This window comes from Pagrus pagrus (assembly GCF_965226575.1).
Source record: "Pagrus pagrus genome assembly, chromosome: 10".
Lineage (NCBI taxonomy): Eukaryota > Metazoa > Chordata > Actinopteri > Spariformes > Sparidae > Pagrus > Pagrus pagrus.
The window spans coordinates 14,202,124-14,225,932 of record NC_140194.1 but is presented as its reverse complement, the minus strand read 5'-3'; the positions used below and the strand labels follow the sequence as shown (position 1 = coordinate 14,225,932).

General features: G+C 42.8%; 1 protein-coding gene across 3 annotated transcripts in view; it reads right to left on the bottom strand.

Moving 5' to 3' along the window:
- The window catches only part of LOC311263550 (cGMP-inhibited 3',5'-cyclic phosphodiesterase 3A-like), an 80,054-nt gene extending 61,874 nt beyond the window's left edge, over positions 1–18,180 (bottom strand). For all 3 annotated transcript variants that reach the window (XM_084363703.1, XM_084363704.1, XM_084363705.1), the window contains exon 1: positions 16,635–18,180. In XM_084363703.1, coding sequence (XP_084219829.1) covers positions 16,635–17,555 — 921 coding nt within the window. In that variant the 5' untranslated portion in view covers positions 17,556–18,180. The remainder of the gene's footprint in view (positions 1–16,634) is intronic.
- Between the last annotated feature and the right edge of the window lie 5,629 nt (positions 18,181–23,809).

Genomic DNA, 23,809 nt, shown 5'->3' with positions numbered 1-23,809 from the left:
CAGGTCCACTGAATCTCTGTCTAATGGGCTGCACAGATGCCACTTTCCTGGAACAGTTCCTCCTGTGTGTGTGTGTGTGTGTGTGTGTGTGTGTGTGTGTGTGCGTGTGTGTGTGTGTGTGTGTGTCCCTGTCTTTCTCCGTGCAAACAGACTCTAACGTTCCACACATTTCCCTCAATATGTTTCACCACTGTCTGGAAACAATGAAAGGTGCTGGGTGAGAGAATTCAGGAGGGGAGACAAAGTGGATAAATTGTGGAAAATGGCATGGTGGGAGAAAGGGAAACGCATAAGGGGGAAAGTTATGCCGCTGTTTGGACAAGCGTTGTTGAGGGTAAGTAAAAAGGGAAGTACGTAAACTAACAGCAGGTCAGTCGCGAGGGAGGGGAGGAGGAGGAGGAGGAGGAGGAGAGAGTGAGGGCAGATTATTGACTTAATGGCAGAATCGAGGCTGTCAAGGGCTTCAGAGACACTGTTTGTGTAGTTTGGACTGGGCCTGGTAGAGCGTGCGGCGTGATGATGGAAATCTTACACTCACTCAAAACAAGCCCACTGACCTTTTCATCTGCCGGCCCCTGAATCAATCTTAACATTCTGCCAACATGGAAATGAATGAGTGCTTATTACATCTGTGGCAACATCACATGCAGGCTCCAGGCAGGCCTTTTTATGCAGGTGTGTGTATGTGCATGTTGTCTGTTTGCACTTCCTTCAACATCCAAGTGCATTCCTGGCGTCGAGCGACAATATCGCTGCATGTGAAATGAAGCAGGAATAATCTTCATAAGCACGTAATCTTGTCGGGTCTGCTCTCAGCTCGCCGTCCCTCAGCACGAGAGTTTACAAGCGCGAGGAGCTGGGCGTGATGAGAAACGTAAAGACCTCCGTCACAGTAAATTGAGTTGCTTCTTGAAGGTGACCAATCTTCATTACCACTGACATTTCAGAAATAATGAGCTTGTCATAGACAGTGCGAGCAGCCTCTCACTGGAGGAGCCACCATTTTGTTTTATAGACTTTTTATGAATTTCTGAACACAGAAAAAAAAAAAAGGACCAAACATCTGCCTGAAATGATTTAGCCTCTAACTCGTCCCTGGGGGAAAAATAACAAATGAAGAGGAAACGACTGCCAAAATGGAGCAAGATTAAAAAGGAAACTATATCTACATATAAATAGACACAGCCAAGCTTATGATTTAGATCAATAGGTACTGATGTGTGCCTTTTCCAAAGATCTGGGAAATTTGGCAGATTTTTCTCAGAAATTGGGAAGTGACTGCCAGCTGTGGCTTGGCAGGTAGTGCAGCGATGTAATTTTTTTGAAATGGAGAAATGTTCGCTCGCTTTTTCATAACACCCAAAATAAAAATCAGGCAACATGCTGCACAAACACACTGTCAGAGGCTGTGAGGAATGATAGAGGCTGACAACTCACATATTTTCATGATTTATAAAAACAAAAAAACATGCTCATATCGGGGGAATGTTAATGCAGTTGTTGCAATTGTTTTGGGATATTAATTTCCCAAATACCTGCCCTGTAGGCTATTGGATCTTGGGAACATTAAAAGTAGTGTGATGAGGGAAGATCTCTACTTGAGGTTTTACTTGCAGCAAGTAAGAGAGCCATTGCCAGAAACTGGCTTGATGTCAAAACTCCAAAACAGGAACAGTGTCCAAGACATTTTGGCTTTGGAAAAGCTGACATACCTTTTAAGAGTCACAGTTAAAAAGAAAAAATTGAACATTTTCATGAGACATAACACAGATCAAATGAATACCTAGCTAACATATTTGTATGAACAACATTTCCAGACAACTATTCATTGTTATTTTTTTTTTTAACTACTTAATCATATTATTTGTTGTGTTGATGCTGATGTGCTGTTTATATCTTTAAAAAACTTAAGAAACTTAGATACCATGTAGATGAAATCCAAAACTACCTACTCAAAGTGTCCCAAATGATCGAAAGAGTCAATGGTACGTGAACATGAATCGGAGAGCAAGTCATGTAGAAATCACATGAACTCTCAGATTGCAGGCTGGATTGTTTGTCCGCCACTTTCTCCGACAAAGAACTGCTGCAAGCATTGTGAATATACTGCATAATTTGATTCCATCAACTGAAATTTGTGAAATGCCAGAGTTTGTTTCTTCCATCATTACCACAAATGATGTCGAGGATCAGTTACACCACAAATCGTGACTTATGAATCAGGTTTAGAGAGTGAAATCAGATTAGATGAAACATTATCATCTCCCAAAGGGGACTGAGTTCAGTTTCACATGGTGGCACACGAAAAAAACGATACATTGACAAAAAGAAAAAGTAATACAAGAATATGCAGAAAATCAACCCTGTAAACACAACACTGACCTGCTGTATTATCACCATTTAAATTGTGGAAAACATAGAAAACGCAACTCAGAAAGCTTCAGTTTGCATTGTGTGTTGCTCCAGTGGGGAATCAGCCTGGAGCTGTGCGATCAACCCAATCTCACCCAAGCACTACAACGGGCACCTTTACAGTTTCAGTGAAAAGTGCAGAGAGATAGAGAGCCTATTGCACTGTAACACATCTAACTAACTGACAGACCAGAAAGAAAGGCTTTATGTAACGTCTGAAAGCTGCAGAGTGATGGCAGAGAGGAGAGGGAGGAGACTGCCCCTGGCTGATGAGCCGAATGGAGCCAGCAGAGAAGCGAACTAGTGGTTCTCTTGGGCCCAACATCACTTTGTCTTCCCTACATCCACCTTACATAACGGGAGCGACCTAGCTGAAGGTATACTGTAGGAGCAGACATGACCCGAATGACCCGCTAACACCGCCCCTTTTGTCACGCTGCACCTCTTTCTGACGACCACATCAATTCACGCCTGTGCACGCCCACAAACCCAAATGAGACCCGGCTAAAGTTCCTGCGCCATTGATTCTCTTTCTGTGGGTATTTTAATGGAAAATAAAGGCAGAGTAGAAAGTGTGCATTCGGGGTAGGTGCGTGTGTCTGTGTGTGTGTGGGTGAACGCAGGCTCATCTGTGCAACATCTGCTCAACCAGCCCAAGGCTCCTCGCCTCTTGAGAAGTGGGTCACGTTTCCCGATGACGTCAAAAGTCCTTCTGCCTCTCCAGTTTGTGGAGCTTTGCCAAAACCACCACATGCCATTCCTCGTCCTTATAATGGAAACGCTCTCTCCAAAAGCCTTGATGAATCACCTGCCAGACCTCTCACAATTCTTTAGTCTTAACGCTGAAGTGGGTCTGACCATGATGGACCGACATAAGGTGAGAGGTTGATTGGTGATTATAATAAAAGGTCAACAAATATTCATAACGTTTGTTCAAAATGGAGACCAATAAGAGAGAGGTCAAAGGAAGTTGCAGAATTATAGACAATGTCAGTTGCATTGCTCAGATTACCGCCATCCTGAAAATGCTTTTGAATGAACAGAGATCTTCTCCGGAGACAGAAGACCGATGAAAAAAAAAGTGTTAAAGTCTGAAAGGACAAGGTAAACTTGAGTCCTGCGATGTGTGTGGCTAAGCAAGCTAACAGCTAATAGCTTACAGCTAACAGTTTTTCATTACAATTCTCCCCGTTTATGATAATTTTTCACACCTATTCTCCTCTAAGTTTTCATAACCCGTTTCTGGCACTGAGAAAGAATATGTAAACAAATTTCAGACGCCTTGGAGAGAAGAATTCCCATTTCGTTCAGTTTTATAGGAAAAGGGCTATACAATCTGCCACGTCGATTTTTGTGTTAATCACGGGAGTCGCACCACATCAATCCCCATCGATAGACTGACAAACAGGGCAGTGGCAAAACATGAATGAATGAAAAGTCATAAATAACACTTGATGCCACAGATTTATACCAGTTTGCCCAACAGCGCAAATTATTCTGCGTTGTTTTGTGAAAATTCAAATTATTTCACATAACAATGCTGTTGTGTTTTACTTTTTCTTTTGTTATTTTCATTCTTCAAATGTCACCAGAATTCAGGAAACACAGTCCTTGAATCTCAAATATTTTGGGGCTACAACCCACAGGACCACAATTTGGTTTCCTCCCTATTTTTGAGGTCTCGAGATTGGCAAGTATGAGTTTTTCTCCAGACAATCATGAAGTCTTAAAAAGTGACCTGCACTTCATTACAACACCACAAGTTTACAGTCAATAAATGTCCTTAAGTGCTTCAGCTCAGCTCACTTTGGATAGTGTACTTAGGCTTCTTTTAACCAATAACTATAGATGATAATTACAAAGTACAGAAACAGCATTTTGATTTTGGGATGGTTTATGTTCACTTCAAGATGGTGAAAATTGTTTTTCAGGACGGTTCTGGGATGGTGAAAAAAGTTAGCCTGAAACCCTTTGAGCCTGAATCTGAGGCTGCTAAACTGCCTTGAACCTGAGGACCTGACACTAAACGCTCTCCACTGTCAATGGAGAGAAAAACTGAGGGAAGTGAAGACACCAAAGCTGTCCAGTCCTGCCGGAGACAACGCAGGGATCAGCGAGAGTATGAGTGGAACAGCAGCTAAAGGAAAACATTCTGGAGAGAGAAATCTGAGGCAGCCCGAGGCACATACACGTTAAAATAAAGGCTCAGTGCGCCTATTCTAACCTCAAACACATTGTTGTGAGACCCATTTTCAATTTTCTCCCTCTGTTGACACAGAGCATATGGCTTTGTGTTATCCGGGCGGACGGGGGCTCATTTGAAGTTTTTCCGAAACAATGCCATGCGTCTTATCAACGGGGCTCACATGTCGTCGTGGCATGTCTTTTCTCACTTCTTGTTTTCCAGACGAAGACATGACCCAAACCAGGTTCAATGGATCAGGGTTGGCTTGTGCTACATAAAGCAATTAGTTGGTGAGCTTGGGCAGGAAGGGGTGCTCGCTTGGTACCAACAGCCCCACTATCTGCACGACACAGGACGTGTCTTGATCACGCACACACATACGCACAGAAGAGCTTGCTGTTCGTAGCCATCAATTGTGGCCGAGAACAAACGGATGTCACCTACACAGGAACACGTCAGCCCTGACATTGTTAGTGTCTCCGGGCAATGCAGAGCATAGCAGCAACAAATCAATGAGACCTTGCCTGGCCAGTCTGCTGGACCGTGTCTCTGGGTGTGTGTGTGTGTGTGTGTGTGTCAGCAGTGTATAGAAAAGACGTACTGGAGGGGGTCACCACTTCATCAAAGTCCACGGACAAAAATCTGAGGTACTGAGCAGGGATTCTTTTGGAAAAAAAGACTGAGGACAAGCCACAGCTCCTGCCTTCGTCTCACCGATTCTCTAACAAATGAGCAGAGACTCACACTTTCAAACTGAATAATACAGCGTGGAGTTGAACTCTTAAAAGTGTGGGGAACATCTCAATGCCCTCTGGATGTCTTGTCCTCATCACATACCTAACAAGTGAACGTTAACTTGAAACGACCTCACGTAACTTTAAAGATGAGATTAAATATTGATTGCGCCTCGCACGTTGAAGGGAAAAAAAGTTCCTTTTTCTGGTGTCCCACATTAATAAGTGATAAACTTCCGCACACTTTCCACACACACACACATGCGAACACCCCTCTTTCGACAAGGAATGTTGCAAATAAATACAGATAATAGACAGGGTTCCTACACCTTCTACAAAGCCAAATTCAAGAACTTTTCAAGCACTTTCACTTAATTTTCAAGTTTTTCCAGCAACTTACGTATGTGATAAATTACATATATATTTACAGATATATACTGAAAATTATTATTTTACTTCATCACTCTAAATCGGATGTTATTGCTCCTTAAACAACCAAAATTGTGTTTCATGGTATCATCCTACAGAGCGGTGAAAAGTCAAAGAAAAACAAAAAAGTTTCATGTTTCAAAATGTGTCTTTAAGTAGACTTGCCATCCTAATTAACAAATATTACGCAGTTTCAAGCGCTTTATCCAAAATCCAAGCATCTTTCAAACCTTGAAAAATATAACATTAAAATGCAAGCGTTTATAAAGACTTCCAGCACCCGTACGAACCCTGAATAGGAAACACTCAAGCACCTTAAGAGGAAAGATGATTCCAACTTAAAAAGAAACAGCTGACTGCTTTTCAATTTCTCACCTCTTTCCCTATTTATTACTATTTTTAATTAACAAAAAATAACTCATTTCCTTGAGCTGACCATTAGCGGTTTCTGTTTGCACAGTGGATTCAGAGATGTGACCAAAGTGGAACATAAAGGGCTTCACGCTGCATCATAACCAGCATTGCCACATTCTTATTTGTTCACAAAAATCTTAATCGTACACCATCATGCAACCTCAGCGCAGCACTACAGCTATACATTGCTCTTTTAATATCCGACTAATTGAAAGTGACTGTGCGAAAACAGCCCTTAACCCAAACCCTGAGACTCTCGCCCCTGCACGGGGTGAAATAACCTGACTGACAGACAGATGTACAGACAGATTTTTTTTCTCTCGAACATATTTAGAGAGTAAAACATAGCATTGAGCAGGGAACAGCAGAAGCCTTGTTGGCTGCGGGGACAGACAGGCTCATGGCGAGCCAGTGAGGCAGCGGGCTGGACGGACGGGGAGGGCTCACCAGGCAGAGGTTACAATAACACATTTCCTCGCACCACGCCGTCGAGCTAGACAGACATGCAGCCTGCTAACAGAGGGAAATATTGTACTTTTTTACTCCAGTACATTTAAGTGACAGCCAATAGTTACTGAGCAGATCAAGATGTTATGCAAAACATCAGTGGTGTTAAAAGTAAGTGATACTTGACTAAAAACAAAGACACTGTATTAAAATATTACATTAGTAAAAGTGAAAGTTACTAATATGAACAGTACTTGAGTATAAGTCTGAAAGTATCTCATATGAAATGCACAGTAAAAGTAAATATATATGTCATATATGTATATACTGTATACGATGGTACTTGGTATTATCATATATATCATATAATTATATAATTGTATTGAATTTAATAACAGATAAAAATGAATTAATTAAAAAATGTGCTGCTTTGTACCTGATGCAGCATGTAATCTGCAAAGTAACTAGTAACTAAAGTTATGAAGAAGGTAGTGGAGTAAAAAGTACAATGTTTGCCTCCAAAATGGAGGTAGAGGTATAACGTAGTAGAAAATGGAAATCCTCAAGTAAAGTACAGGTACCTCAAAATTGTACTTAAGTACAGTACTTGAGTAAATGTACTCAGTTACATTACATCAAGTAAAATTTGTAAAATAAAATAAAATAGATAAATAATGCATTACTACAGATCAACTACCTTAGGGTTAGTAATAAAGTTAAAAAGTCGCTCTGACTCATCAAAATAGGTACAAAATTCAAATAATGAATAACAAATATTGTTTGTTTTTGATACTGGACTATCAGCTGATAACATTTCTGTACTTTTACTTGTAATTGAGCATTTTCATATTGTTGTAATGCTACTTTAAGGGATCTGAACACTTCTTCTACCACTGGTACTTTTGGAAATAATGTGCAACAGCCCTGCGGTTGTAATGTTTAGAGGAAAATGTATGTGGCATGAATAATTTGAGTCAAGTAAAACACATGCAGTCGCTTCGAAAATATGTAGCCAGGCAGTGGATTACTAAATACAAACCATCCATCAGTGAAAACAGCCTACCTTGTCATGTTCCCGAAATATATAATCAATTAATAGCTGACCATGTTTGGATTTATTGGACAGCACCAGTCAGAGGGGTTCAAAATGTTCCTGCTTGTTAAATGAATCATGGCTGAGGCAGCAGCAGCAGCAGCGACTGTGGCCCGCTCTGTTTCTAGCAGAGACACAATAGCCAGACTGGACCTGAGGGATTAGCTGCACTTCCTTTCTGAACCCGCACACCGATCTAAGACCATGAGATCAACTTTTGGGACACCGCTGTGTCACACGTGCATGTGCGCACTCCGAGAGGGGAAATTAGCAGTTGTTTCTTCCATTTGTTTTTCACACATTCTACTGACTGCAGCTATTTACGTCTAGCGCTACTCTCCCCCTCTCCCTGCTTCTACCTCCCTCTCACAAACATGCACACACACACACACACACACACACACACTTCCCGGGGCGATGTGAGAGTGTCTATTCATTCGGCAGAGGCCAGCTGCACACCTGGTGACAGCCCAGGATGGTGGTGTTGGCTCAGGTCAGGGTGTGCGGGGAGAGGAGGGTCCGGGAAGGGGAGGGTTGGGTGAATGGGCCCACAGGCCTGTCCTTCAGGGTCTGCTCAACCTGCACATTCCAGTTCATTTAGCGCTGGGGCAAGCACAGGAATGTCCCCTCATGTAAGGGATCACTGTCTTAAGGTGAGCTCCTCGTGTGATTGAAAAGGCCCTTCAGGAGGATAAATAGAGATGAAAGCCAAATGTGTTGCGTTCAGTTCCCCAAAGTGATGTCGTACCGGATATGTACTGGCACCTATTAACCTGCCCATCCTTTAAAGAGCAGAAACATTGCTTTTTTCACACTCGAACTGCATTATTTTGGATGTATTTGGATCTGAGCTTAATCAATTAATTTTTTTTTTAGAATTTTAGACAGTGTCATATTCACGGATACCCTTTTGTATGATTTTCCTGATTCTCTTTATTTAGGGGACTGTTTCCGTGATTTAGTTTTCTTTGGTAGACTAGCAATGTGCCACTAATGAATTATACAGTACCTCCTCAGGTGCTGCTCAATTCAGTAATGTTAGCAACGTTAGCCGGACATCACATGACATTACATGTTTATTACCTGACTTAGACATCGGGAGGCGGAGCGGAGTTACAGGCTACAAGGTTTCCAAACCGGTGACCGCAGTTTCAGTCTGCAAGTGAAAAAACTGGATATTTGTGATGAGGGACCATGGTGTTTTAACATTTGCAAGCATGACAGCACTGGATATTTTTCACCAGAAGTAGGGCCATTCCAGATGAATATGTGGCGAAAAAAAATGGGTGTTTTTAAGGAGACCTCGTTGTGGTTACCAAAACATGGTTTTGTGCCTAAACCTAACCAGAGCATAAGCACAGCGTTGTGACAAGAGAGAAATAAAACATTGAACCGAAAGACGTGTGAAGTTGCAGCTTGCAACATAAGGAAACACACAGCTTGAACTTATCCGTGGTTTTGCAGAAACATACTTGGAAAAAGTCCCCATCGAAATAATTACACAACAAGCACTATTGTCATTTGAGGCTTGAATAAGCAGCACTTCTGCTGCGATATGCTGTTACTAAAGGTGCAAATATTTGCTAAAGCTGACTACACTTGCCTCCCTTCTGTCTGCACTTGAGTCCAATCAGCCACTCCTATTTAAACATCTTATTTGATAAACAAAATTGTCATTGTTACTAGAAATAATAGTTTTCAGAGGTAAGGACAATTTGAAGTGGGCATATTTAACCTGAAATAGACTTTAAATAAAGACTTTAAAAGTAAATCATCCACAAAAGTATCAGTACGTTAACAGTACCAAAACTGGTGTATCACATTAGTTAACATATATAGTATCAAAGAATTTCATACAATGCACGGCTCTATTCACACACACTCCTAACATATGCGCATATGTAAGTGCTTCACAAACACACACACTCTCTCCTCTCTCTCTGTCACACACACAAACACACTCATGCACAAGCACACACACCCACGTACTGTACGCTTACACACATTTCTGCCAGGAACATTCTGTTCACCTCCATCACTGAAATAGTCGGTCTCTTATGGTAACACAGAAAAACTTGAGTGACATAATTGCCTCAGTCTCGAACAGACAGCAGAAGAAAAGAAAGTACAGCGTGTAATTTACCTCTTCAACACACACACACACACAAAAAGTCATAACTCGCTTCAGATTCTGCTATTCTATTCAAATGTGCAGCAGTTATGAGGATCCCGAGGTGTTAATATGTGTGCTGTGTGTCAGGACTGGAGGCCTGTGCCTGTCTAGCAGTTCCAGCTGCGTTGGGTTGTGTCTGTGGTTTGAGGCCCTCCGTGTTTCTCCGAGCGGATTCAACCTCTCAGCCTGCAGCAGCTGGCAGCCATCAAGCTGCTGGCAACACACACACACACACACACACACACACACACACACACACACACGCTTACATGCACACACATGCTCACACAGACGTCCTTCCATAATTTCCATGGTAATCAGTAGTCGGCCAGATCGTGGTCATGCCAGGGGTGGAGGGGAGAGGGGTGCTCAGCTCAGTCCTGGACCTCTGGTTTGGTTGGCTCAGGTGATCAGAGACGCAGGGCAAGAACCAGGATGTGAGCTACTCTCACTGTAAATGAAGGTAATGAAAGAATTGGACACAGATGGGTGAGCAATGTAATGCAGAGTTTAAAGGATGATTCTGCTTTCTTACAATTTGGGTCGTACTTCATGGAACACAGCAACATCACAAAGTAGAGCCAATGCCAATGTTTGTTTACCCCTGCATCATGCATCAGTTTACATACAATCTAATTGTCTTTTTTCATGAAGTGTATACATCGAATTCATGTAAAATGAATATTTGATGTTATCATATCTCATTAATAAACATGAACTAAGATTAGGTTGGAGACCTAATAACCTGTTTATCCTAAACTAGCAGATAGTCTAAGATGTCGCCGGTGGGTAGATATCCAAGACGCTAGCAAAGCAACGCAGTACATAAAATAAGTAAAGCAGAAATGCCAGGTAGGTCAGAACACCATGTTTTACTTTATATTTTTAAATTTAACAGTTATGGCCGATTTCTCATATCTCCGCACTGTAAATCAACTGCCATTTTTCAACCAGGAAGTGACTGTTTTTGCGATACAGCCTGTAGAGATCAGATGGCGCTGCAAGGAGGTGGTTAGATGACAATTCAGGTTTGAATAAATCTATTTTTTGGGAAATACTCTCATCCCTTTCTTGTTGAGATTTAAATGGCATACATGCTACAGCTACCAGCTAACTAGCTTGTGTTAGCATAAAGACTGTGAGCAGGGAAGAACAGCTCGTTTGGCTGAGGTAAATCTCATCATTTACAGTAACATGTTGTTAAAATTAAAACAGAGCTAAATTGGGTTAGCTTTTATCCCCCGTTTCAGTCTTTATCCTAAGCTAAGCTAACCAGCTGTAGCTGCACGTTTATCGCACAAACATAAGAGGGGTATCGATTAAACTGCAGAACAGTTAATTAACCGTAAATACTTTCATTCCTTTTCTTGTCAAGATTTAAATGACATAAATGGCTAGCCAACTAAGAACAAAACAAACAAACAAACAAACAAACATGCCTAACAGCACTTAATCTCATTATTTAACATGTCAAATTTAGAGCAAAGCCAGGCTAGCTTTTCTCTTTATCCGAAGCTAAGCTAACCAGCTGTCGCTTCATATTTACTGTACAAACGTAAGAGGGGTATTAAACTTCTCATCCATCTCTCTGCAGGACAGTCAATAAAGCGTATTTCCTGAAAATTAAACTTTTCCTTTAAACAAGAGGAGAGGACAAAGGTTAATGGTAAAATGATCACCTGAAATGTCGTTTGCAAACATTCATCACAGTTTACAAATGACTTCTTGGTTTTCCCGTGCAATGAGGGATTATTACCAGCATTTCAGTTGTTCTCACACAAATACAGAGGTTTAGATAATTGGACTAAACTGACGGTTTGTTTAACTCCTCATCATTTTTGACTACTCATTGCTGCCCTGTCACACTTTATTGTAATGACGTCGCCACGCTACCAAATCTTATCATAACAGATTGAAACGATTGGCAAAACTATGAAAATAAGACCCAGGTTGTAATAAACCCAAATTATTCTTTAAACAGCTGGGAGCTGGCCATCGCAGCACTCTGTCCAGAACCTGTCTGTTTGGTGAAACAAAAAAAAAAAATGCAGCCAAGAAGCTCTTGTTTATGCCGCCACAGACCAAAACCCTGTGTAATGTGGCTTCACACTGCTCCGCCAACATGGCAGAGGTAACACAAACAAATCTGGAGCACAAGCACGCTTAGAGTTGCTATGCTGCATCAGTCAAACGCAGGACTCTTCCACCGTTCAGGGGGGTAAGAGTAAGCCTGCTGTTTTGCCTGGCTACTAAACAAAACCTCAAATGACCTACTTTCATTCCTACCCCAATTCCTCAACCCCTTGCCTCCTCACACATGCACGGCGCCGCTAATACACTGGGACTGAATGGGGATTGAAAGTGTGAAGCGGATCGGCCAATCACAAGACACACAGCCCCATGCTGATATGAGCTTCCTCTCCAAAAATGAAGGGGGAGGCTTTCAATGAGAGCGTCTCTAACCCAGAGGCCAGTCCAGTCACAGGGAGAAAAAAAAAGTAAAAAACATCATATCCCACGAGGCTATGTGTTTAGAATACAAACAAGCTGTTTGGGATGAGAGTGCACAGTGGCCCAGTGGTAAATCACTGCCCTACAGGCTATCAACAACCTCCTCCATCCAAAATACAATTCAATTATGGACGCTGCAGCGAAAATAGAGTAACAGGAAACATTTACAACTGCAACAGTAATTGTGTTTGGATCCCATTCCACGGGAAGTCATTACCATAGATTTAAAGAATATCTTTATCAGCCAAGTTAAGGAAGAATTTCCTCCTCTGGTTGGGATAATATTTGTGTTGGTGTCAGTGAGAGGACAGAGAGCAGAGCGCTGCGAGGAGGGGTGGAGTTACCGACAGAAAAGGGAGTGGCTTCTCACACCTCGGAGAGCGAATCTTGTAAAAAAAAAGCAGAATCCCGCTAACGTCCGCTCTGCAGCTCAGGTAGGTTAAGGTTTAAAACACTCGATGTGCGCTGGCAACATGGCAGACTGCTTTCCTGTGCTGGAGAGGAGAGAAAGTTCCATGACAGCGCTGATGTCTGCAGCAGAGAGAGCCTTGGACTCAAATTTCCTTACACGCTGTGAAAAGCGATCCACACCACAACTCCACACCTCTTCCTCCAGTTCAATATCCCCAGCTGAAATACAGAAGACCGGCCTGTCATTTCGTATTAACCCGAGAAGAAGAACTATCCCGCAGAGGCCCCCGCTAACCGCTATCAGATCAGCTGATAATGACTTTCTTTTATTAAGCAGATGATGGGAAGGACGACCCCAGTGTTGCGAAATGCACCTACTTAGTGAGCTGATAGATGCTGGCAGCCAATTTGTGATCAAAAAGGAGGGAAAATGGCTGTTTATTAAATCTACAGTCGCACAGATTGAAGCGTTGCCTCGGAGCGTGGCTTTGGCACAGTGGCGGAGGGCAACATGGCAGCTTTAAGGCTTGTTTGGATGAAGAGACAGAGGGATCCCTCTTTGCTCTATTTATTTTCTGGATAAACAGTTTTTACACACTGACTATCAGTCTGAAGGGCCTTTATATAAGAACTCCAAGGTCTGTGGGAGAAGCTTCCTGAGAAAAAAACAAAGTTAAGTATCAACTGTAATCCTTCATCCAACCTCGCGCTGTTCTTCAAACACTTCAGACGCACAGCACTGATGCAAACATCGTCGCTTCAACAAAGTGCAGATCTACTCCCTGTCATGGCGCTCTTACCGCTTCTTAAAAACATCATAACTCTATTGAACACAGCAAAAGGGCAGAGCTGCTGAGACGTCATTCAGCCTCTTAAGGTCATCCTGATAGGTACCAGCCGTATCTGGAAAATTATGGCTAAGTTGTTGTCGTTGTTAGCCTGTATTTTCTCCTCCAGGCAGAGTCAGTCAGACGCTTCGTGGTGTCTGGCATCTCTGCTGTTCCCTTCACCATGTGGTGGTTGCATTGTGGCCCCAAAACGTGCGTCTGACCTCCCTTAGGGAGGCCAGAGCCCCATGTGAGCGAGGTGATGACTAGTGCGGGTCAGCATGGGCCTGTTTACACATTACAGACCACACAGACAAGACACGGTTAAGACAGCATGTGTACGCCATGTGTGTCTCAATTACAGGCAGGCCATGACTGGTCAACTGCTTAGCACTGCCGCCAGAGATGAGAGTGAAAACACACAAAATCTGTTATATTCTGAACCTTCACATCAAGACAGTCTGAGGACTGCTGTCTTTAAGGCCGACAACAAAAACATGTAATGGAGATCATCTCTCAGCAGAGGGCTCCAGCCGGGCTGAGCTGACAGAGCAGAGGAGAGTGAGAGACGTAGTAAAAGTTTGTATTTTTGCTTGTTATTGCCTGCTTTGTTTGCCTGGTAGTTCCATCCTGCTCAGATTTTATTGGGACATTGCAGACAAAAGCGTGTTTATTGCCGCAGTTGCATCAACGAGAGCTGTTTACGACTAATGTCTTGATTTTGGGGCTGTTTTTATTGTTCTCTAAGTAACTCCATCTTGATTGTCTTAAAGTAATGGAGTCTGAATCCAAGTGTAATGGCATCCGTCCTCTTTTGTTTTTTGTGCTTTTGGTGTCTTTCGAAGCGATTTGACAGCTCGGCTCTCTGATATCTATGTTCACCCCTAATATAATGAAAAAGCTTCTCTGTGATGTGGCAAAAATATTTCATTTCTTGTTTTGTTTTTTCACCTATACAGTTCCCTTCTTGTTTTTAATGTATGATAACTTCATTATTCAATGCAACAACACCCAAAAAAGATAATAACAACAATGTAAACAAAATGTATACATATACATGTATTTGGGTTAATAAGGGCTGTCAGGATATCAGATTTTCACTACACGATTACTGTGGCCAAACGAATTCAAGATAACGATATAATCATTGATCAAATATCAATATCTATAGACATTTGAATTTAAAAAATGCTAGCAATCAAATCTATCTTTAATTTTGTTTCTTTTTTTGGCAAATGAAAACACGAGTGTAGGGAGGTGGAGAGAGAGTCTGTGACCATGATGATTAAAAAAAGTTTCCAAGAAGAGAAATTACTAAAAAGGCAGCCAGATGAACTCATAAACAAAAGATGCACAAGACCGATCATCCTCTTTAGATTATTAAAACCATATTATCATATGTGTATTATAAACACAACATCAATATTTCCTCTTTTTTTCCATGGTTATCGTGAATATCACAACGTTGTGACACCCTTAATGTAAATACATTTTTAGACTGAAAAAGTAGATTTTTCTTTCCATCATTTGCATCGCTGCTCTTCAAAACAATAATCTGCACACGTGCCTGTTTACAGCTACGCACTAACAGTTCAATGTAAACTATGAAGCAAGCCATTTTCCAGCTCATCACTCCATCAAAAACAAGGATCCAGCCTCGCTCCATCGCTGCAGCACACCGACTGCTGCACTTCAAATTAATAATGACTGACACATCAAACCTGAATCTGAATAAGGTGTAAACTGTAAAGTATCTGAGAGCCTTTTCATATTTGGTTTGTGTATGTGTGTGTGTGTGTGTGTGTGACCACAAAGAAAAACAAACAAGCACACTACAACGCTAACTAGCCCTAAGAGCTGAGGGCATCTTTCAAGTGGCCGGGCCGACAGTGCAGCCTCTCATCTCCCAACCTCACCGCACTCACAGGTCACAACGAGAGCTTTGATCACTCCAAAAGTCTGTTTCCCATCCACATGCTCAGCATGGTCATTGATTTTCCATAAGGAGGGCTGAAGGAGCTGATATGAGCCTGCTTGTATGACCAACCCACCCCCTCGTCCCCTTTTAACACAGGTACGCGTGTGTGTCGGTGCCAGAGATGCTACATTCTTAGGGTTTAGGGACAGCATGAGGAGCAAGTGGTATTAAAGTCCAGGGCAGAAAGACCAGAAACACTGTGAGCTCTGCAGCAGCGGTTCAGAGATCATCTGGGGAAAATGTTTGACATATATAATCTGGAATGAGATGAATCACTGACATCAAATCATCAGCCTCCCTTTCCCATCAGCACTTAAAAGCTGTCTCTAAAATAGCATCCCTTTGACGACAAAACACCAAATTTGGCACTTTGTTGTTGAGCTACACTTGAAACTGAACTGTATACGCCTACACGAAATAACTCATCACCTTGGCCTGACAGGTGCCATGTTTTCAGAGGAAAACGTGGAAAATTTGGGCTAAACTGATCATTTTAGTAGAAGATGAGTGTATTTTTTTCTTCAGAAAATGATTCTAATTTCTTAACCTTAACAACTGTGAAGGTTACGTAGAACAAAATATTGCCATTTGTTATATTTGCATGTTTTCCTGTCAGTGGCTCTATAGAGTGACAGTCTAAAGATGATCAGAGCAACAAGAACAAAATACCCAAACAACAGGACCATAACATGTAAACTCATAATAATAATTATAATAATTACAATAATATGTACATATGTATGTATTAATATTGTTGTTGTGTATTACACCGCACACGTTTTTTTTTTTAAATAAACTCTGTGATCCTCATCGCTTCAGTAAGAGCAGAATAATCATGAAAACTCTCATCAGAGTCCTGAAAGGCCAACATTCCTGATTTCAGTGCCATTTCACTGCTCCCTCCTTTCTCTTCGCCTCAAACACAAAACTCGGAAGAGAGAAAACATGCCAGACATTAAAAAAAAAATTGAGAAAAAAAAAAAAAAAAAAAAAAAGTCGAATGGGACACAAACTTCTTACCTGGTCCCTCTGGATGCATGGCAGAGAGGTCCGGCGATGTGACTTACTGTTGGACTGACTGTGTGCCATGTCTGAGGCTATCACAGAACTGGACCTCCTGCGCCTTTTAAATACAGGGATCTCTTCCCTGGCTCCAGTCACGGGGGTGCAGCCCTCCTTGTGTCTCCCTTGGTTGGGAAGGAGCTTGTCAGCATACCTCGCCAGCAGGATGCCCAGCACTCCAACCAGGTACGCAACGTACGGTCTCCAAGTGGCCCGTACTTTGTGCAGCGAGAAAAGTGAGATAGTCCTGACTATGCTGATGAAAAGTACCACGGATATGCCCTGATTCAGCCGCGCTACCATGAGTGCGCCGGTGGCCACGCAGACGAGCACGACCACGGCTGCTGTCGTGAATGAGAACAGCTGCTCATCTGTCCCGTCCAGGAGAGACCACGCCGCTGCTTCGCCCAGGTGGCACAAGGTCAGGAGGGAGAGGGCGGTCTGGATGAGGACCCCGCAGCGGATCAAGTAGACCCCGACCCAAAAGAAGGCACATACGAGGGTGAACAATGGCGAGAGCACACTCCAGCAAGTTTGCAACAGCTCCGCCGCGCAGCCTGAAACGAAGTGAAGTGGGGACGATGAATGCGAGAGTCTGTTGTCAGCGCTGCTGCTGCTGCTGGCTCCAGCTTTCCAGTCTGCACATTTGACCAACAGAGCGAGAAAAACCGAAAGCGACCCCGCACACACCGCACTCCGGAGTCTCTGGGAACTCCATATTTTTGTGAACATTAGCCTCACCCACGACTCGTAATCTCGGTCACGGCACAGTGGGATGACACATGTTTTCACATAACCATTGCGATCTGGTGCGCTGAAGCTTTTTTCACGAGTGCTGCTTTGCGCACCGGTACTGTCAGATTCTGCAGGCATCGCCATCACTCATGGCAGATATGAAGTATGAGGAAGTCTATAATGCATCTATAGCAGTGTGGTCATGGGACAGGGCATGAGTTCATGGCAACACAAGCATCATTTACTGTACGCATAATGAAAAAGTACAGCGAATACGCACCGATGCGTCTCCATTTACGCATGGAGATGTGCTGCCACTGAACACATTCTCTTTGTTTTTCCAGGTGCTGGTTGAGAAAGTGCTGCCCGACGCAGCATGAAAGGAGGCTGAATGACAGAGTTACTCAGATGTTACAGATCTAGGGCACTGCTTCTCTGCACACACGCGTCCCGCGCTGCCCTCCTTTGTTGAGCGACGTCTCTCTGACTTCTGCTGTCCTTCTCTTCGCTTTGTGGCTCCTCGGCCCGGTCCGCGCAGCGAAACATCAGTCCCGTTTCGTGTACATTCAGCGATAAAACGCGCTCTCTGTGTCCATTGTCTGTGGCCACTTCCCGGTCTCTCCTGAAATGAGAGAGAGGCTCCTCTTTGATACTTTCGAGGATAAACACTGCTGAGGAATTTCCTTTTTTTTTTTTTTTTTTTTAAGCTGTTTCAGTGAGTGTCCGTCAGGTTATTGCTCGGCGTTTTGAGGGGCAAATCCGGAGTGTTTGTCACCAGCTCTCCAACCAGCCGTGAGTCTCAGCTCATTCACACCCCCGAGTTCCGACTCCACACAGGGAGCAAGATATTGCAGCCGCAGTGAAACCCCCCAAATCTCTCCTCAGCCAGCCCATCAGGCGTTGTCCTCACCAGATCAGACTTTTGTTTTTGTTGTTTTTTTGTCTCTTGAAATTTTGTTAAATACCTTTTTTTTTTTTTTTTTTAAACTGAAGCAAACCCCCTTTTTCTATAATGTAGCTGACCTATATTTGCCTGGTGTGCTTCTCTCTGAATGGAATAAACATGGTGTATTCGGGTGCAAACATTTCAGGCTATGTTTTATCTCAAGGGGTGCATTTTCATTTGCAGTTCTGGTCTAACGCAAGGCATCAAACTGCCTTGACATTAATTCATTTTTAACAGAGGAGAAGAGTCCAGAGATGCTGACGAATGGAAGAAACAAAAACGATGGCAGCTCTGCATTCAAACTCGTCTGCAGTGATACTAGGCCCGTGGTTGCCCTGTAGCTTGACTCCTACTGTCCCCTGCTCCACCGGGTCATTGAAATATTCATCACACTTTAAGTGTCACTGATGATGTGTTGCGTCACAGGCTTCCATCAATGTTTCAGCATGCAGATCTCCCCCTGTGCATAAGCACTTGTGTTCACAGTCCAGGAGGCACACATGTGTTCCCTCAGATGTCCATGTAATGCTCTCATGGGACTGCACAATATAGACGTTTAGAGCCGAGCAAGCACATGTAAACTCACTCACGTCTGCTGATGCACACACAAAGAAGGTGACGTACAGACTGTGCATGTCGTCAGCCTCTGCAGCTCTCCTTTCTCTCTCTCTCTCTCTCTCTCTCTCTCTCACACACACACACTCTGTTTTATACTGTACATTTAACCCTTTTAAACATCTGGTCTTCTCACAGCATCTAAATAAAGACAAAGCGTTCTGCTCTGTCATGCCATGCTCTTGTTTTTTTTTTTGCAGTCGCACGTCCTTCATTAATTTATGGAAATCCTGCAGCCTTCAAAACAGAGAGGCAGCATATTTGGCAGGACTGTGGTGCTGATGTTCCTGAAATCTCGGGCTGTTTACCCCTCCCGTCACTCCTCTCTCTACCTGTGCTCATTCCCCCAGACAGGTCAGCACGACTCTTTCCATCCAGAGTCCTGCGTGTCCCTTGTCAGTTGTGATTAGCGGGAAGCACGGGAGGAGAAGAAGCGCTAACACAGAGCGATAGGAGCAGGAGGAGGCCAGGTCCTGTCCATCACCTCTCAGCACATGCTCACTGAGTGCCAGACATCCCTTTCAATGTGTCGTGTCACACAGGACAGTGGCCGCCTCCGAGTGTGAGCAGGTTTTTGTGATAACATCTGTTTTTTTCACCTTATCGGAGCCCAGGGGTGACTTTTCTGTGGAAGAGTGGATTGTTTAATCTGACTGGTTTATTCCATGGGAGAAAGGAACAGAAACATTCCCCCTTCAGAAACAGAAGATAAGAGCAAGACAAAGGAGAAAGGAGTCGAAGTCAGCCAGAAAACAGAGTTACAGACGCAGTCATTTTACTTGTGCTCTCATGTTGTGACATTGTTTGTCCTCTTTTACATTTCAGAGGCAAATCCATCATCTGAAGGGCAAAAAATTATCCAAAATAACTAAATCTGTGTGGTAATGTAATGCTATAATGCTATAGGCTGGAAAACAAGAGAAAAACTACAGTTGTGCCAGATGTGGACTATCAAATGTGAAAAAGTTGTCAATGGCCAGAAAGAATGAAACTCGTCATATAATCTGTGTATTTCCCCAATGAAGAGCATCACTCTGTAGTTTAGCTGTAGTTTGTGGCTGATGGAGATAAATCACTACAGTCCGCAGCAGCAGCATCTCAGGACAAGGTCATTGTGAAATCGTCTCTCTGAAAACATGTCTAGAGGCCACTCTGAATTACCCGTAAGAATTTTAACAACTGGGGGGAATGCACACGTAACCATCTTACCCTATTAGGCAATGCCACGGCCCATTGTAAAAGAGGAATCCTTTTATGAGGAGCTATTCATCAGACATCTGGTTTGGATGATGCATGGGGGGGCGGTCATCTGATGTGACCTCGCTCAGCCTCTGGTGCTGCGGCTGACAGATCTGATGTATAATCAGGAAGTGTGAATGTCAAAGGCTGGTTTCCTACGGAGTTGTTTACCGCCAAACCACTCCACCCTGCAGCCCCTATATGCCCTCCTCGTGTCCACCATGAAAATGAACCGATGACTTACCTCACACTTGATTTACACCTTCAGGCAAATGTGCTTGTAAATAGCTTTCAGTAATCTTAAATATACCAAGAGCAGCTGTCTTTCTTGTCATATATGCCAGGCATTGTCTTGAAAAACAAAAGGCACATTATCAATTTGTTATGCATAAAATACAGAGCGATTCAGAGTTAAAAGACACAGAAGGAACAGAAGGAAAAAGAGAAGAGCGTGAGGCTGAATGGAGTGATGGAAACAAGTTTACATTATGTTTGGCACTTGTGTGCAGAGTGAGATCCATCACGGAGTGTTTACCAGCCCTCATGGGCAACGGTCGGCTCGCCGCCAAGTTTCCACTGAGGTGCTGTGGACATCCATCTCCACACATACACACACACACACACACACACACACACACACACACACACACACACACGCACACACACACAGTCAAATGCCAACACCATCATATACACAGACATGCACGTGCACACACTTCCTAACAGCCATTTATCTGCCCATGTGTGTGTGTACACACAGTTGCACGCAGTTGACCCTGTGACACCTGAGGAATCAACAAGCCATGTATAATAATAGCCGCAATAAGTCCGTGCAATCTTGTATTATACAATCAGGGCAAAAATGCAGCAGGAACCTACAGCAGAGTGTCATTATGTATGAGTCCAGGGATTCATTGGTCACAGGATGTAGTTGTCTAGATATCACTTTAAGAATCCTATATCTACTGACTTAACATGCTCAAGCCAAAGGTGATGAGACAAAGCCAATACTATAAATGGAAACTGTAATTCTCTAATATACTAATACATATGATCTTGAGCAGCAGTTTTTAAGCACACTTGCCAAACATCTAATGGCCCCAGCTTTGTTTTTCCTTGTCTTACATTATAGTTAACTGAATTTGGCTTTTTGGCTGTTGATGGTACAGAACAAGATCAATGATGAGAATACCTTAGACTTTAAGAAGTCGTAAAAAGCAACGAATGATGACTGAAATAATACAGAAAATGAATAAAATCGACTGCTTACAGTTCACTACAGTCTACTGCTGAAGAGGAAAACCTCTGTCTGACGCTCTCCTTCAGTGCTTGTTGGTAAATACCACTGCTGACTGACTGTAACATACTCTAGAAGAAGAGTTATAATGTCAAACCAAAACAAGTGTCCATATGTAGTACATGCACATGCAAACACACAGGGGTTTGGCAGATGGACTTTTGAGGGCTAGTTCTGATAAAAACAAGCTTGCCTATAGCTGTCTTGGTTTTGATCTTCAGCTTCTTAATTGTTTTTCATTTCTGTGGTAGAAAACGTTTTTTTTTAATTAAAAACATACAGCAGCTGAAAGTCAAGCAAATTGTAAGAACTTTAACAGAATTCAAATTGAACACATCATTAAAGAACAAAAAAGGGAATAAAAATGCGCACAGAACTGCTTCGGGACAAATCTTTATTAAAGTGATGGTTGTCAACTTAATGAAGGTCAAACTGGCTCCATGTCAGTCCAATCATACCACACGCATACAGTCAGTGGTGCAATGTAAGTACGTGCACTCACTCAGGGGGGTGCTGCACTTTACTTAAATGCAATATGTAAGAATTTTACTTTAACACATTGAAAAGTAAATGAAGATTATAAACAGAAGGTGAAGAAATGTTAGTGTTGATGTGATGTCAAAGAGGTCTATGTTCTGTGTTGAAGAGACATCTACTGAAGTTAGCATGCTAGCTAGCTAGCCTCGACCGTCCTGTGCTAGCGGTGATAATACCACCACTCCCCCATTGCTCCAAGCTCACAGTCTGCACATACTTGTGCCAGCTAAAAGGACCACTTGCTACACAGCTAACTTAGCTAACTAAGCTAACTAGTTAACAGCAGCTGCAGTTAGCAGTTCTTCTAGAGACTTTCTGCCCCCTTGCCTGTTTGTTTTGAGTATGACTTCAACAGGTGGCCAGTTCTTACGTACTGCATCTCTAATTACATTACATCTATTTTATATGTAACAGCATAACACTCACAAAGCTGCAGGACCTTACACTGTTACAGTAGTGTATTTGACAGTAATGGGACTTTCTGGACTGTTTAGGTAAAAATAGTGGTCTGTCTCCGCTCACACAAACAGAACATGTGCACACGAGTAGGGCTCAATTTTTGGAGAGAATGACGGGGAAGAGTATCGGGATTGAATGAGAAGACGGGTAGTTAATTCAATGGAGTGGGTGGCAGCTCTGCGGGCAGAGAAAGAGAGGAAGTTGAAACACTGCCTCAGATGAATAATGCAATTCCAAGGTTTGAGTGGGAAAGGAGCCACACATTTTATTGCATATATATTCAGGGGAGTCAGAAAAGTTGCACGCATGAGTTCGGAATATTTCAGATAAAAGATTTCGAAGCTGCTCTGCCACCGCAGCTCGCTCAGTCCATGTGCCAGTTAGCTGGCGTGGGACACGTTGCTTGTCTTAGACACTAGATATCTGCTTGAGCCCGGGATTTATGCTAACCCAGGGAAACTGCAGGAACTTCTATTATAAATCTCTGTCTCTCTTGTTCTGCAGAGTACAGATTTACTTCCTAAGCCTTTTCAAATAATGCAAAATAAAACTGTAGATCATGACTTGACACACCAGGCAGTCCAGTGTAATTGGTCTGTGTTTGTTCAAGACATGCCAGGAAAAACACCGGTCGTCCACCTTGTATGAGAGTTGTCCAGCACACAAAAGTCAGCTTTCATATGGGCATCTGGGCCAGGCGAGAAAGGCCAAGGGAGCTGACTGCTCACTTTTATTTTTTCGACGTCAGTTTACATGTTTTCCTAAACATGAGGAATGCTGTTGGGAGCTCAGGCCCAGAAACAGATCCTTAGGCTCCATTCACTTGTCAGGGAAACAGGGGGTCATGGGTAAAGTGCTTCACGGCAACTTTCCAGTCGGGAAAAAGGATGAGGGTAATGGACAACCTTTTCCAAAAGCATAATCACAAACAACAATCAAACAGATTCTTATTGACTGCAACATACTTCAGCCCTGTTCTGTATGTTTAAATAACTAATAAGCAGGAACAACCCCAAAATGGAGTCATTAGTGTTGGGAGAAAGTGTGTGACTCCAGCTTTAAAAGATCACAAGCAGCTTTATGGGATGACAAAATCCCATGACAAGCACACTGATGAAACTCTTTCCAAGCCAGCTGTATGAAGTCAAAGATGCACCACTGTCAGGTTAAAAACAAGACTATTTTTCAGGCTACGAGCAGTTGACATTTTGGAGGCTAAAGTTTTCACTTTGTAGCAGCAAAATATGATTGATGAGATTATCTGAGACCCGTTCAACACACAAATGCCTCATTTATAGTTGACGT